This window comes from Carcharodon carcharias (assembly GCF_017639515.1).
Source record: "Carcharodon carcharias isolate sCarCar2 chromosome 32 unlocalized genomic scaffold, sCarCar2.pri SUPER_32_unloc_1, whole genome shotgun sequence".
Taxonomy (NCBI): domain Eukaryota; kingdom Metazoa; phylum Chordata; class Chondrichthyes; order Lamniformes; family Lamnidae; genus Carcharodon; species Carcharodon carcharias.
In genome coordinates this window covers 520,000-533,951 of record NW_024470685.1, presented here as the reverse complement: position 1 = coordinate 533,951, position 13,952 = coordinate 520,000, and the positions used below count along the sequence as shown (strand labels likewise).

Below are 13,952 nucleotides of genomic sequence, written 5' to 3'. Positions count from 1 at the left end.
ATGCGGCGATCAGAACTGCACACAGTACTCCAGCTGTGCCCTCACCAAGGTTCTATACAAATCCAACATGACTTCCCTACTTTTGTAATCTATGCCTCGATTGATAAAGGCAAGTGTCCCATATGCTTTTTTCACCACCCCACTAACATGCCCCTCCGCCTTCAGAGATCTATGGACATGCACGCCAAGGTCCCTTTGTTCCTCAGAACTTCCTAGTGTCATGCCGTTCATTGAATACTTCCTTGTCAAATTACTTCTTCCAAAGTGTATCACCTCACACTTTTCAGGCTTAAATTCCATCTGCCACTTATTTGCTCATTTGACCATCCCTGTAGCCTAAGACACTCAACCTCACTGTTAACCACCCAGCCAATCTTTGTGTCATCTGCAAATTCACTAATCCTACCCCCATATGTTGTTTATATAAATGACAAATAATAGGGGACCCAGCACAGATCCCTGTGGTACGCCACTGGACACTGGCTTCCAGTCACTAAAGCATCCTTCTGTCATCACCCTCTGTCTCCGACAACTAAGCCAATTTTGAATCCACCTTATCAAATGACCCTGTATCCCATGTGCATTTGTCTTCTTTATAAGTCTCCCATGTGAGACCTTGTCAAAGGCTTTGCTGAAATCCATATAAATTACATCAACTGCACTACCCTCATCTACACACCTGGTCACCTCCTCAAAAAAATCAATCAAATTTGTTAGGCATGACCTCCCTCTGACAAAGCCATGCTGACTATCGCTGATCAAACCTTGCCTCTCCAAGTGGAGATAGATTCTCTCCTTCAGAATTTTCTCCAATCGTTTCCCTACCACTGACGTGAGACTCACTGGCCTGTAGTTCCCTGGCTTATCTCTACAACCCTTCTTAAATCATAGAACCACATTAGCTGTTCTCCAGTCCTCTGGCACCTCCCCCCTGGCCAGAGAGGAATTAAAAATTTGGGTCAGAGCCCCTGCGATCTCCTCCCTTGCCTCCTTCAGTAGTCTGGGACACAAATCATCAAGTAGGTTTGTGTATTTTACGGGGTGCAAATTATTTATCAAAATTTAAGACTTTGGTCATTTTAATTAATGTTACGCCCCCCATGAATGCATTTGGGTGAAATTTAATAATGTTATATAAATATTTTTTTGAATGCCAGTTTTACAAGAAATCCAGTTTCCATTAAAATACAATTTAAAATACTAAATAAGATTCCTGCTGGCTCTTCAGTAAATATCAGTAAAAGCAGAATTTACAAATCTGGGTCTTCTCAAAAGTACAGAGCCACTGGTAGGAGGTCAGATGAATTCTATTGCTTCAGAATTCTATTTGGGCAGAATGTAATGCCCAAAACACTAACAGTTCTCTGTAATCAAATCTTACTTTCTAATTCCTTGCAAAGTGCTGCTCGCCATGTCAACGATCCCACCTGTTGGTCGGGCAACAACGCCAACCAGACCTTTGCCAACTCCTTTAAAGAAACCAGCCGCACCTTCCTTTTTAGCACCTGTTGCAGGAAATGGTACATCATTACTTGGAAATGGTAATTGAATTCGTGGAACATATTCAGAACAGATGCTGCCAGCAGCTGCTTAGTGAAATTAGACATTACTCCTTCATAAGCACCAGCAATTCTCCAGGTTAACACAAAACAAATGTTAGAAAACCCCGATAATCCGTGCACCTGGCTAACCTTATATTATAGATTTACAATATGCTTCATCCTCAGCCTTATTAGTAATCAGTCACAAATTTCAGTTTTGGGTTTCTCATTCATTTACCAGCATTGATTTTTCACTCACATTTTCTCACATGAACATACAGCACAACTTAAAATGCACCAAAGAATTAAAAAGAATTGGATATAAAGGCATGATATAAAAATATTATAATTAAGGACAGCGCCAAGTACAGTCCAGATTCTTCCCAACCAGGAAAGAAATTTTAACAAGAGAATCATCCAGTATTTGGACCATTCACGCATACTTTTTAGTGACCAGTCTGAGACAGAGACTTATGCACCAGTCCCTTGCCTGCCCTCCAGATCAAGGATGCTGCTTTAAACCTTCAAGCTACAAACGTTTGTGGATTTTGTCAAAAAATGCAATGAAATGCAATCCTTAAAAGGCTGATAAAATTCCACAACCCCATGAATCACAAAGAATTTGACACATTCAATCACCAACAAACCAGTAGCCCGAATTATAGAGTAATGGAGTTGCAGAATGTAATGCCCAAAACACTAATAATTCTCTGTAATCAAATCAGAATTCGACTGTCACCTTTTGGGTCTTTGATATTTTTGGTGATCTGCACTGCAAAGATTTGAAAAACGTTTAAGTTTTAAAACAGTGATTTTTCTTTTAAATCATAGGAGTAGGCAATTCAGCCCCTCGAGCCTGCTCCACCATTCAATGCAATCATAGTTGATCATCCACTGCAATGCTTTATCCCTCACACTACCCCATATCCCTTTGTCAACAGTATTGAGAAATCTGTCAATCTCTGCTTTAAACATTACTCAGTGACTGAGTTTCCACATTATTCCTTTTTGCACAGGTTGAAATACTGAAATATATTTCTTCAACCATTAAGTCAAAAGGATGGAAAGCTAAAATAAGGCAGGGCTAATGCACTAGAGAGCTTCCAAGATATGTCCAGAATAGCTGGGAACAGCAAAATAGCTGCGGTCATACAGTTGAATACATTATATAAAAGAAAAGCTCGTATACAATGGTATTCAATTGTCTGTCCATTAAAATATTGTTCTAAGACATTTCCATTTACATACCATGCGACAAAGTTTAGACAACGTACCTTCAACTGGCTTTGTGACTATTCCTGTAAATCCTCCAACCACACCCTGAAACGATACAAGAAGAATACTTGTAAATGTTTTTACATTATAGAATATATTATTGAACTGAAATTATTATGCTGGAACATAATAAAACAGGGTCATTACTTCCTTATAAATAAGAACAGTTTTTCTAAGCATCCTGAAAACAAGGCTCCACGACAAAAGTTACAAATAATTTTGATTTGAAGATTTCTCTGGCAGCTGTGTGCTTGTATTAAGCATTCTGGCAGAGTTGGGTGTGCCACTGTGTTAATAATCCAGCATACTGCTTCCCACTGTGGGGAGGTGACAATCACAGCTCAGGGACTCCATCATAAGGCTGTTTTTCCCCATGACCTGTTGTTGGTCCAGAACAACACGAGCAGGGGTCTTGGAAGCAAGTCACGAGTTCACAAGACATGGGTAGAAAGCAACCTGGGAAAAGCATTAAAGTGAAATTAGCACCCTCATCATACAGTACAACAGAAACTGATGTTGCTTGTTGTACCTTTAGGGTGGCTGGAGATTGGCACAAGGGAACTAATGGAAGTGAGAAGTAAAAAAGTTGTATTTGAAATTACAATGTCAAACACAAAATTTTGAAACTATATCTGTTCTAAATTCAGATCCTAAAGAAAGCCACCTGGCTTCAGGAAAACACACTGCCAAAGTTAGCTAATTGTTTTACTTGTGGCATCAGGTAGGATTCACATTAGTCTGAATTTGGAAGCTCCTCTAGACCACAGATCTTGGCATGAAGATTTATCCATTTTTATACTATACTTCATTTTATTTTGGCTTAAAATATGGATGCTTTACATTCAAACAATGCAGGTTATGGGAACGATACGGTGGAAATGTTCAAAATTATAAAAGGGATGGGGCAGGATGGACTATTCTGATGAAAGGTCAATGACCTTAAATATTAATGCTTTCTCTCTCCACAGATTTCGACTGGCCTGCTGAATATTTCTAGCATTCACAGTATTTTGCTTTTGTTTTGGATTGAAGCAGACTATTTCTGGTGGTTGAGGGTCTGGAATGAGTGGCTCTAGATACAAGATCAAACATGTGAGATTTTGAACAAAGAGCAAAAGAAACTTTTCTGTGCAGAGTTGAGAGGCTGTGGACTTGAATCAAAAGATGAGTGTGTCAGGCAGAAACAATGGCCGGGATTTTCTGGCCCGCCGGCTGCAGGCTAGGCTGTGCCCCAGCTGGAAGTCCATCGACTTGAGGCGGCACAGGAAGATCCCGGCGGAGGCGGGTGGGGAAAATCCTGCCCAATGTCAACATTCAGGGTTATATTGAATAGGTGACAGCATATTGGGGCAGGACATGTAAGTGTGATTGGGACTATGTACTTGTGTGGAGGTGAAACACCAACATGGACCGGCGCAGCTTCTGTGTATTTTGAAGTATGATAATAGGTCAGATTTAAATGTGTGTTACAGGTCACCGCATTGTATTTAGATGCAATGTGCCCTACGTGCTAAGATCATTTGTACTGCTAAAGGCCCAACTGCATTCAGGGAGATTTCCTCAAACACCTTGAACTAGAGCTAATCATGAGCAAAGGATAGAGCCTGACGGTGTTAGAACAGATTATGAGGTAGTATTTTCCAAACATCAAAAAAATAGCACCAAGATGTGACCCACTTTTCATATGGCAGGGAGCAGGGGAGATCATTTAGGGTGATACAGCAATGTTAAAAACATCTTTATAAAGGGCACAAGTCCACATTACTTCTTATAGAATGGAATTGTTGGTACTGAGCTCTGTTTCAGTGCTATGGCACATACAGTGTAACAAGAATAAAGAAACACGTTTAACTAAAATTAATTTATAAAGCCACCCAGAGTCTGTTAATTTCTGTCCCAGCGGTATTATTTAGCAATGTTTCTTTCTCTGTATAGAGACAAGTTTTCTTGCTTCTCCTGAATTTTCTGAATGTCGTGCAGTTTGCAACATCTCCACGAGGTGGAGGTAGGAGATAGTGTCACTGATAAACATCCTACCAAATTGCCAGTGAGTTGGCAAAACATTACGAAAAGCAAGTGATCACATATTTCAACTCTGTGCGACATTGGGGCAAGAGGCAAGGTAATACAACCCTAGATTCTGATTTTTAACTTTCATTTTTGAGACACGGATACAGTTGTACATTCAATCTTTGTAAAGGTCCTGAAAAATTTTAAGAACATCATAAAGTAGAAGAATTTTTACAGGCATTTTTAATGAGTTTATAAACCACTCAAATGAGAGGCAATAAAGCATTGCCAGTTTCTCCAGCAGTGTGTGGATGATATCATTATTTTATTCATTCATGGGATATGGGCATTACTGACTAGACCAGTATTTATTGCCCATCACCACTTGCCCTTGAGAAGCTGGTGGAACTTTTAATTGGAACTATATCGCTGTCCCTTCACTGTTGCTGGGTCAAAATCCTAGAACCCCCTCCCTAACAGCAGTGTAGGCGTACCCACATTATGTCGGCTGCAGCAGTTCAAGAGGGGGCTCACCACCACCTTCCCAAGGGCGATTAGGGATGGGCAATAAATGCTGGCCTGGCCAGCAACGCCCACATCCTGTGAAACAATAATTAAAAAACATGGACTTCAGTAACTGGGGAGTCGCTTGCAGTGTTCAGCACCATTCGCATCAATGAACACCCCCACTTCTGACATTATGATGGAGGGGAAGTCAATGATGAAGCAGCTGAGGATGTTTGGGTCTCGGACACTGCCCTGAGTAATGACTGCAGCAATATCCTGCAGCTGAGATGATTGACCTCCAACAACCACAACCATCTTCCTTTGTGCTAGGTAGACTCCAACCAGTGGAGAGTTTTCCCCCTGATTCCCATTGACTCCAGTTTTGCTAGGGGTCCTCTATGTCACACTGAATCAAATGCTGCCTTGATGTCAAGGGCAGTCCTCTCATCATATATCTCAACAGTGAAGGGACAGCGATATAGTTCCAATTAAAAGTTCCACCAGCTTCTCAAGGGCAATTGGTGATGGGCAATAAATACTGGCCTAGTCAGTAATGCCTATATCCCATGAATGAATAAAAAAAAATCATCCACACACTGCTGGAGAAACTGGCAATGCTTTATTGCCTCTCATTTGAGTGGTTTATAAACTCATTAAAAATGCCTGTAAAATTCTTCTACTTTATGATGTCCTTAAAATTTTGCCCATGTTTGGACTAAGGCTGTAATGAGTCAGGAGTTGAGTGGTCCTGACAGAACCCAAAATGAGTGCCAGGGAGCAAGTTATTGCCATCTAAGCGCCGTTTCACAGTCAGCGACCCCTTCCATCACTTTGCGATCTCGATCACGAGACTGAGAGTAGATTGAAAGGCGTTGGTAATTGGTCGTGCCCTGCTTTTTGTGCACAGGACATGCCTGGGCAATTTTCCACATTGCCAGTAGATGCCAGTGTTGTAGCTGTACTGAAATAGCTTAGCTAGGTGGGGAGCTCGTTCTGGAGCACAAGTCTTCTGTACTATTACTGGAAGGTTGTCAGGGCCCATATAGCCTTTTGCTGTATCCAGCAGCTTCACCCATTTCTTGATATCATATGGAATGAATTGAATTGCTTGAAGACTGGCATCTGGGGTCCTCAGGAGAAGGCCAAGATGGGTCATCCACTCAGCACTTCTGGCTGAAGATGGTTGCAAATACATCAGCTTTCTCTTTTGCACTGATGTGCTGGCCTCAGTGAGGATTAGTGAGGATGGGGACATTTGTAGAACTTCCTCCTCCAGTGAGCTGTTTACTAGTCCACCACCATTTGAGGAATGAAAGCTCAAAAGAAGCCACAGAACCAAAGTGCCAAATTACACTTCATTTGTTCAAGGCCAAACAACAAACATACAATTGTAGGCTAAAGGTTCCAAACTTGGTTGGTGGTCATAGCTATTCTGTGAAAAGCAGATTTAAGCTTACCTAGGGTCCCACTGTATCAACAAGGTGTGATCCCATCTCAAAGTGCTGAATTGCACATACAGGTTTGTCTGGCAATAAATGACTTTGCGAATATCTTAGACGGTGTAGGCACATGATAAGGACGAGGCTCAGTACAGAGAAGATGTCTTTGCCTCAGAGATGACTTTAAATACCGTACTCTCCCTTCCCTTTTTATTCAGGCACCTTCCACACGCAAGGCACTTCACAGTGGTGCAACAGATACCAAGCCCAGGAAAGAAAGATTTGGGGGAAATGGCCAAAAGCTTGGTTGAAGAGTTGGGTTAATGAGGGACTACAAGGAGGAGAAAGAGGAAGAGGAGGTTTTTATATAATTCAAGAAAATTCAAGGCAGCTGAAGCATGGCGACAAATGATGAGATGATAGGAGCAGGTTGTACAGAAGTCTGGATTAAGAGTAGCAGAGAGTTTGAGGATAAGGGATGCATGTGGAAGCTGACTATGTCTGCAGATGTTGCCAATAGTATTGCACAGATGAAGAAAAGGCAGAGGCTAAGGATGAATCATTGAGGAACTGCAGATAATGAGAGTGCAGAGGTGAAAGGATCATGGAATGGTTACAGAACAGGAGGATGACTCTCGGTCCATCATGTCTGTGCCAATTCTCTGCAAGCGCAACTCATCTAGTCCCGCTCCCCTGCCTTCATCCCATCATCTTGTAAATTTCTTCTCTTCATATAAAGAGGTCGTTGTTTGAGGTATGCTGGCTGCAATCGGACTGAGTGGAACCAAGCAAGAGAAGTCCCAGGGAGCTGGACAGAGGAGGAGAGGTGTTTGAGGAAAAGAATGTCATGAGCTGTGTTCAAGGCTGGTGAGAGGTTAAAAGGGATGAGAGGGATAACAAATGTGAGTCAGTGAAAATATTATCTGAAACTTCAGTAAGGGAAGATCCATTGCTGTGGGAAGAGTGGGAACCTGAGGAAAAAAAGAGCCTTGGGAGAGATTGATACAAATTTGGAAGATGGCTACATGTACAAAGACCTTATAGAAGAAAGGGAGGTTGTAAAGGAGTTGTGAGGGCAGAGGGGTCAAGAATGAATGGATGACAGTGGTTTTGAAAGGAAGCAGAATGGTGCTTGAGGAACGAGGACCATTTATAATATCAGGAAGTATGTGCGCCAGGCAGGGACATAGGAACATTCAGCCCCTCGAGCCTGTTATGCTATTCAGTAGAATCTTGGCTGATCTGCGACTTAACTCCATTCCCCCATATCCATTAATACCTTTGGATAGCAGAAATCTATCAGACTCAGATTTAAAATGAATAATGATCTAACATAATCTGCCGTTTGTGGAAAAGGGTTTCAAACTTCTTTCACTATTCATGCCTTTTAAAAAATATTATCCTTTTTCTGCTCTCTCAACCAAAATGAGTAACCTCACACTTCCCCATATTATACTCCATCTGCTACCTAGTTGCCCACTCACTTAACCAGTCTATATCGTTTTGTGTCCTCTGCAACTGGGTTGATCTTGTCAGGTAGGTCAGTGAAGTAGTTGCTTTGCATCCGAAGTTTTTCAGCTTTAAAGATAAGCTCAAAGCTTTGTGAGAAATCAACTGGGGAACAGATTAGTTTAGGCCTAGTATTGTGAAACAAGAAAGGATGATTTAATACCCTTGTAGTGAAGGGTCTCTAGGGATGAGTGCTCATAATAGGATAACATTTTATTTTCAGCTTGAAAGTGATCCAAAACTAGGGTCTCAAATCTGAACAAAGCAAATGATGTTGGTATGGGGAGTGAGCTGGCTACATTAAAAGACATGACAATAGAAAAGAAATGGCAAATGTTTAAAGAATGCATCCATAATTTGCAACAAATGCATATTCCCTTATGGAATAAAAACCACATGGGAAAATGGTCCAACCATGGCTAAGAAGGGAAGCTAAAGATAGTATTAGATTAAAGGAAGGGGCTTGTGATCCTGCCAAAAGCAGTAGAGAGCCTGAGGGCTGGAAGAATTTTAGAATTCAGCAAAGGATGATCAAGAATTTGATAAGGAGAATAGAGTGCAGGAGAGTAAACTAGCAAGAGACATGAGTGTGTAAAATTTTCTATAGGTATATAAAAGGAACAGATTAGTGAAAGTAAAGGCTAGAGACAGAGACAGGATACATTATACTAGGGAATAAGGAAATACAAGAGACATTAATCATCTTCACAATAGGACACAAAAATCATTTTGGAAATAGTGGGGAACCAAGGGTTCAGTGAGGATGAGGAACTTGAAGAACTGAGTATTAGTAAAGGAACAGTATTGGAGATATTAATGGGTTTAAAAGTCGATAATTCCCCTTGACCTGATGGCCTGCACTTTTTCTGCTCTCACAACCAAAATGAGTAACCTCACACTTCCCCATATTATACTCCATCTGCCACCTAGTTGCCCACTCACTTAATGGGGCAGAATAGAGATTTGAGATAAAAACAAAAAAACTGCGTATGCTGGAAATCCAAAACAAAAACAGAATTACCTGGAAAAACTCAGCAGGTCTGGCAGCATCGGCGGAGAAGAAAAGAGTTGACGTTTCGAGTCCTCATGACTCTTCGACAGAACTTGAGTGAGTCCAAGAAACAGTTGAAATATAAGCTGGTTTAAGGTGTTTGTTGGGGGGGTGGGGAGAGAGAGAGAGAGAGAGAAGTGGAGGGGGTTGGTGTGGTTGTAGGGACAAACAAGCAGTGATAGAAGCAGATCATCAAAAGATGTCACAAACAACAGAACAAAAGAACACATAGGTGTTAAAGTTGGTGATATTATCTAAACGAATGTGCTAATTAAGAATGGATGGTAGGGCACTCAAGGTATAGCTCTAGTGGGGGTGGGGGGAGCATAAAAGATTTATCACCCCACCAGCCTCCGCATTCAAAGGATCATCCTCTGCCATTTCCGCCAACTCCAGCATGATGCCACCACCAAACACATCTTCCCTTCACCCCCCCTTGTCGGCATTCCGTAGGGATCGTTCCCTCCGGGACACCCTGGTCCACTCCTCCATCACTCCCTACTCCTCAACCCCCTCCTATGGCACCATCCCATGCCCACGCAAAAGATGCAACACCTGCCCCTTCACTTCCTCTCTCCTCACCGTCCAAGGGCCCAAAAACTCCTTTCAAGTGAAGCAGCATTTCACTTGCATTTCCCCCAACTTAGTCTACTGCATTCGTTGCTCCCAATGTGGTCTTCTCCACAGTGGAGAAACCAAACGTAAACTGGGCGACCGCTTTGCAGAACACCTGCGGTCTGTCCGCAAGAATGACCCAAACCTCCCTGTCGCTTGCCATTTCAACACTCCACCCTGCTCTCTTGCCCACATGTCTGTCCTTGGCTTGCTGCATTGTTCCAGTGAAGCCCAACGCAAACTGGAGGAACAACACCTCATCTTCCGACTAGGCACTTTACAGCCTTCTGGACTGAATATTGAATTCAACAACTTTAGGTCTTGAGCTCCCTCCTCCATCCCCGCCCCCTTTCTGTTTCCCCCTTCCTTTTGTTTTTTTTCCAATAAATTATATAGATTTTTCTTTTCCCACCTATTTCCATTATTTTTAAATATTTTTAAATCTTTTATGCTCCCCCGCCCCCACTAGAGCTTTACCTTGAGTGCCCTACCATCCATTCTTAATTAGCACATTCGTTTAGATAATATCATCAACTTTAACACCTGTATTCTTTTGTTCTGTTGTTTGTGACATCTTTTGATTATCTGCTTCTATCACTGCTTGTTTGTCCCTACAACCACACCAACCCCCTCCACTTCTCTCTCTCTCTCCCCCCCCCCCCCAAAAACACCTTAAACCAGCTTATATTTCAACTCTTTCTTGGACTCACTCAAGTTCTGTCGAAGGGTCATGAGGACTCGAAACGTCAACTCTTTTCTTCTCCGCCGATGCTGCCAGACCTGCTGAGTTTTTCCAGGTAATTCTGTTTTTGTGTTAGAGATTTGAGATCCTAGTTCTGGATCACTTTCAAGCTGAAAATAAAATGTTATCCTATTATGAGCACTCATCCCTAGAGACCCCTTCACTACAAGGGTATTAAATCATCCTTTCTCGTTTCACAATACTAGGCCTAAACTAATCTGTTCCCCAGTTGATTTCTCACAAAGCCTTGAGCTTATCTTTAAAGCTGAAGTAGAGCAACTACTTCACTGACCTACCTGACAAGATCACCCCAGTTGCAGAGGACACAAAGGCTGCAAAACGATATAGACCGGTTAAGTGAGTGGGCAACTAGGTGGCTGATGGAGTATAAGATGGGGAAGTGTGAGGTTACTCACTTTGGTTGTGAGAGCAGAAAAAGGATAATATTTTTTAAAAGGCATGAATAGTAGAAGTAGCTACAGAGGTAGATGTACTTGTTTTGATCTTCCAGAACTCCCTAGTCCAGAAAAGTTGCCATGTGCTGAAAGATGGCAAATATAACTCTTATTCAAGGAAGGGGAGAGAGAGTGAGTGAATGAGTGAGAGTGAGCAAGCGAGAACACGCGAGAGAAAACTATAGGCTAGCTAGCCTAATATTGATAGTAGGGAAAATGCCAGAATCTATAATTAGGGAGTTGGTGACGGGACACTTAGAAAATCCTAACATAAGGCAGAGTCAACACGGATTTATGAAAGTGAAATTGTGCTTGTCAAATCTATTTTCAGAGAATCTAACCAGTAGAGTGGATAACAGGAAACTAATGGACGCAGTACATTTGGATTTTCAAAATTCATTCGACAGAAGTTCTTATAGAAAGAGTACAGCATGTGTGATTGGGGTAATACCCAATTCTCAATCTATGGCAATCTAAAAGACAGAAAACAAAAGCAAAGAACAAAAGGGTTATTTTCAGGTTGGCAGGCTATAACTGGTGAGGTGCCGCAAGGATCAGTGCTTGGGCCCCTCAGCTATTTACAAACTATATCAATGACTTAGATGGAGACTGTGTGTAATATATTCAACTTTGCTGACCATACAATGGTTTGGTGGGAAAGTTAGTTATGAAGAGGAAGCTAAGAAGCTGGCAAGGTATAACTGGCAAGTTAGGTGAGTGGGCAAGAACATGCTGAATAGAATAGAATAAGTAAAGAAATCTTATTACCATTATATAAGGTCTTGATAAGATCACATCTGGAGGATAGTGCATAGTTATGTTTTCCTTACCTAAGGAAGCATATACATTCCTTACAGGGACTGTCAATGAGGCTGACTGGATTGAGTTCTGGGATGAAAGGATTATACCAAGAGCAGTACAACAAGCCAACATCTCCTAAGCTCTAGAAGAATAAGATCAAAATTAAACATAAAATCTTTTAAGTAGCAGGACAGAGTAATTGTTGGGAGGATGTTTCACCTGCTTGCGGAGTCCAGAACATGAGTACACAGTCTCAGAACAAAGGGTCAGTCATGGACTGAGATGAGAAGAAATTTCTTCACTCAAAAGGATTCTGAATCTTTGGAATTCTATCCACATGTCTCTGCTACTTCATCTTCTCACTATCCCCTTTCCTTCCTCTCATCACTATCCCTATGCTTTCCCTCAGAGTTACTCATTCAACTCCCGCATTCTCCCCCCCACTTACTTCAACGCCCCCATCTACTCCCCCTCTACCTATGGGCAGGTGATGAGAAGCCAGACCCCCCCCACTGTAGTGTAGCCATTTTTGTTCCGCTCTTAACTGGAAACCTGGTTGTTCTGTGTCTTGGGAATTTTAAGCTTTCATACTTTTATACTTTACAATGTCTAAATTTACTCCTCAGCCAGACTAACTCATCACTGTTGGTGACACCTTGCTGTGCACAAATCTGATTCCAGGTCTCATTACATTCCAACAATGACCACACTTTATTAGTGCTTTATTGTCTTTGAAGTGCTTTGGGGTGACATGTGGCCATGGAAAGCATCATATAAAATGGAAGTTCTTTCTTCCGCTTTCCACAATTTATTTTATTACATATAAAATGTGCATGTCTGATAGAATGCAGACATTATTTTTATCATGGAAGATTTGAACAGGTTTGTTGGTATGGTCGCAGTGACTTGGACGTTAGTGAGCGATGTATCATCATCCCTACAGAATTTATAATTATAGAGATGTGCAGATTTATCAACAGCATAGAAAACAGTAATATTGCATTAAGCCCTCCTCAATTGTCATGTTCTAAAATGCAAACTTTTCCTACCCGTAAAAAGCCTTTTCCTCCTTTAGCCAAACTGTCTCCAAAGTCCTTGGGCTGGCGGTTCATTTCCTCCCTGCGTTTCTGTTGGTATTCTTTATCCATCGTGATTGCAGCCAGACCTTTCCCAACAGTGCCTGTGATTCTAGATACGACACCAGCTGCACCACCTGTGTATAGCACCAGCACAAGAAAATAAACACACACTGCTGGAACTGAAGTCAGATTCAAATCCAGTGAATAATCTCTCAGATTATGGAACTATCTGAGAAACATGACTTTTCTAATCATCAGTTCCAACATATGCTGACATGAAAGCTGCATCAGAGTCATCACCTACCAACAGTGTGTCCAAGCAGACTCCTCACTCCTATCACAAAGCCCTCTGCAAATTCCTCTGGTCCCTGAACAGCACCCTAAACATTACACAGTCACCATTGTTAGAGAATAAAAACTTGGATCAGCTTTACAAAATACAGACATATTTTCCATTATTTCCTCTTGACTTACCTGGAAAGGTTCATAGAAGAATGCTTCGACACCTTCAGACAGTCCTCTGATAAGGCCGACTGGGTTTCCAAGAACATCCAGTCCCAAAACAAGCACATACATTTGCTTTAGAAACTACGAGAAGAAGCATTGAAAGGTTCGTTGGTGATATTATTCAGGCTTTTCACTTCAGTTAATAATAATGTTTTTCACACTTAAGAATGAATGAATCATTGTTATTCAAATAGCAATCAGCCTGTATTTATACAAACCCCCTAACGTAAAACAGCATCAGTGATGCATCACATGAGATCCAAACCAAGCAAAAAAAGAGTGAATTTTGGGCAAGAGGGAAGAAGGACTATGGAAGCAGTTGAAAAGATAGGCTGTAAAGCAGATAGAAGGTAAGGAAGGAGGTTATGACAAAGCGTGTCAGCCTTGGCTAAATGGCGCACACACTTCAGATTCTGAAGAT

The 13,952-nt window shown here is 41.6% G+C and overlaps 1 protein-coding gene across 5 annotated transcripts in view; it reads right to left on the bottom strand.

Moving 5' to 3' along the window:
* The window catches only part of vps13c (vacuolar protein sorting 13 homolog C), a 351,237-nt gene that overhangs the window by 20,494 nt on the left and 316,791 nt on the right, over positions 1 to 13,952 (bottom strand). For all 5 annotated transcript variants that reach the window (XM_041181313.1, XM_041181309.1, XM_041181310.1 and 2 more), the window contains 5 exons: positions 13,499 to 13,612; positions 13,329 to 13,404; positions 12,995 to 13,158; positions 2,816 to 2,861; positions 1,382 to 1,505 (listed from right to left, as the gene is read on the bottom strand). In XM_041181313.1, the coding sequence (XP_041037247.1) occupies positions 1,382 to 1,505; positions 2,816 to 2,861; positions 12,995 to 13,158; positions 13,329 to 13,404; positions 13,499 to 13,612 (524 nt within the window). The remainder of the gene's footprint in view (positions 1 to 1,381; positions 1,506 to 2,815; positions 2,862 to 12,994; positions 13,159 to 13,328; positions 13,405 to 13,498; positions 13,613 to 13,952) is intronic.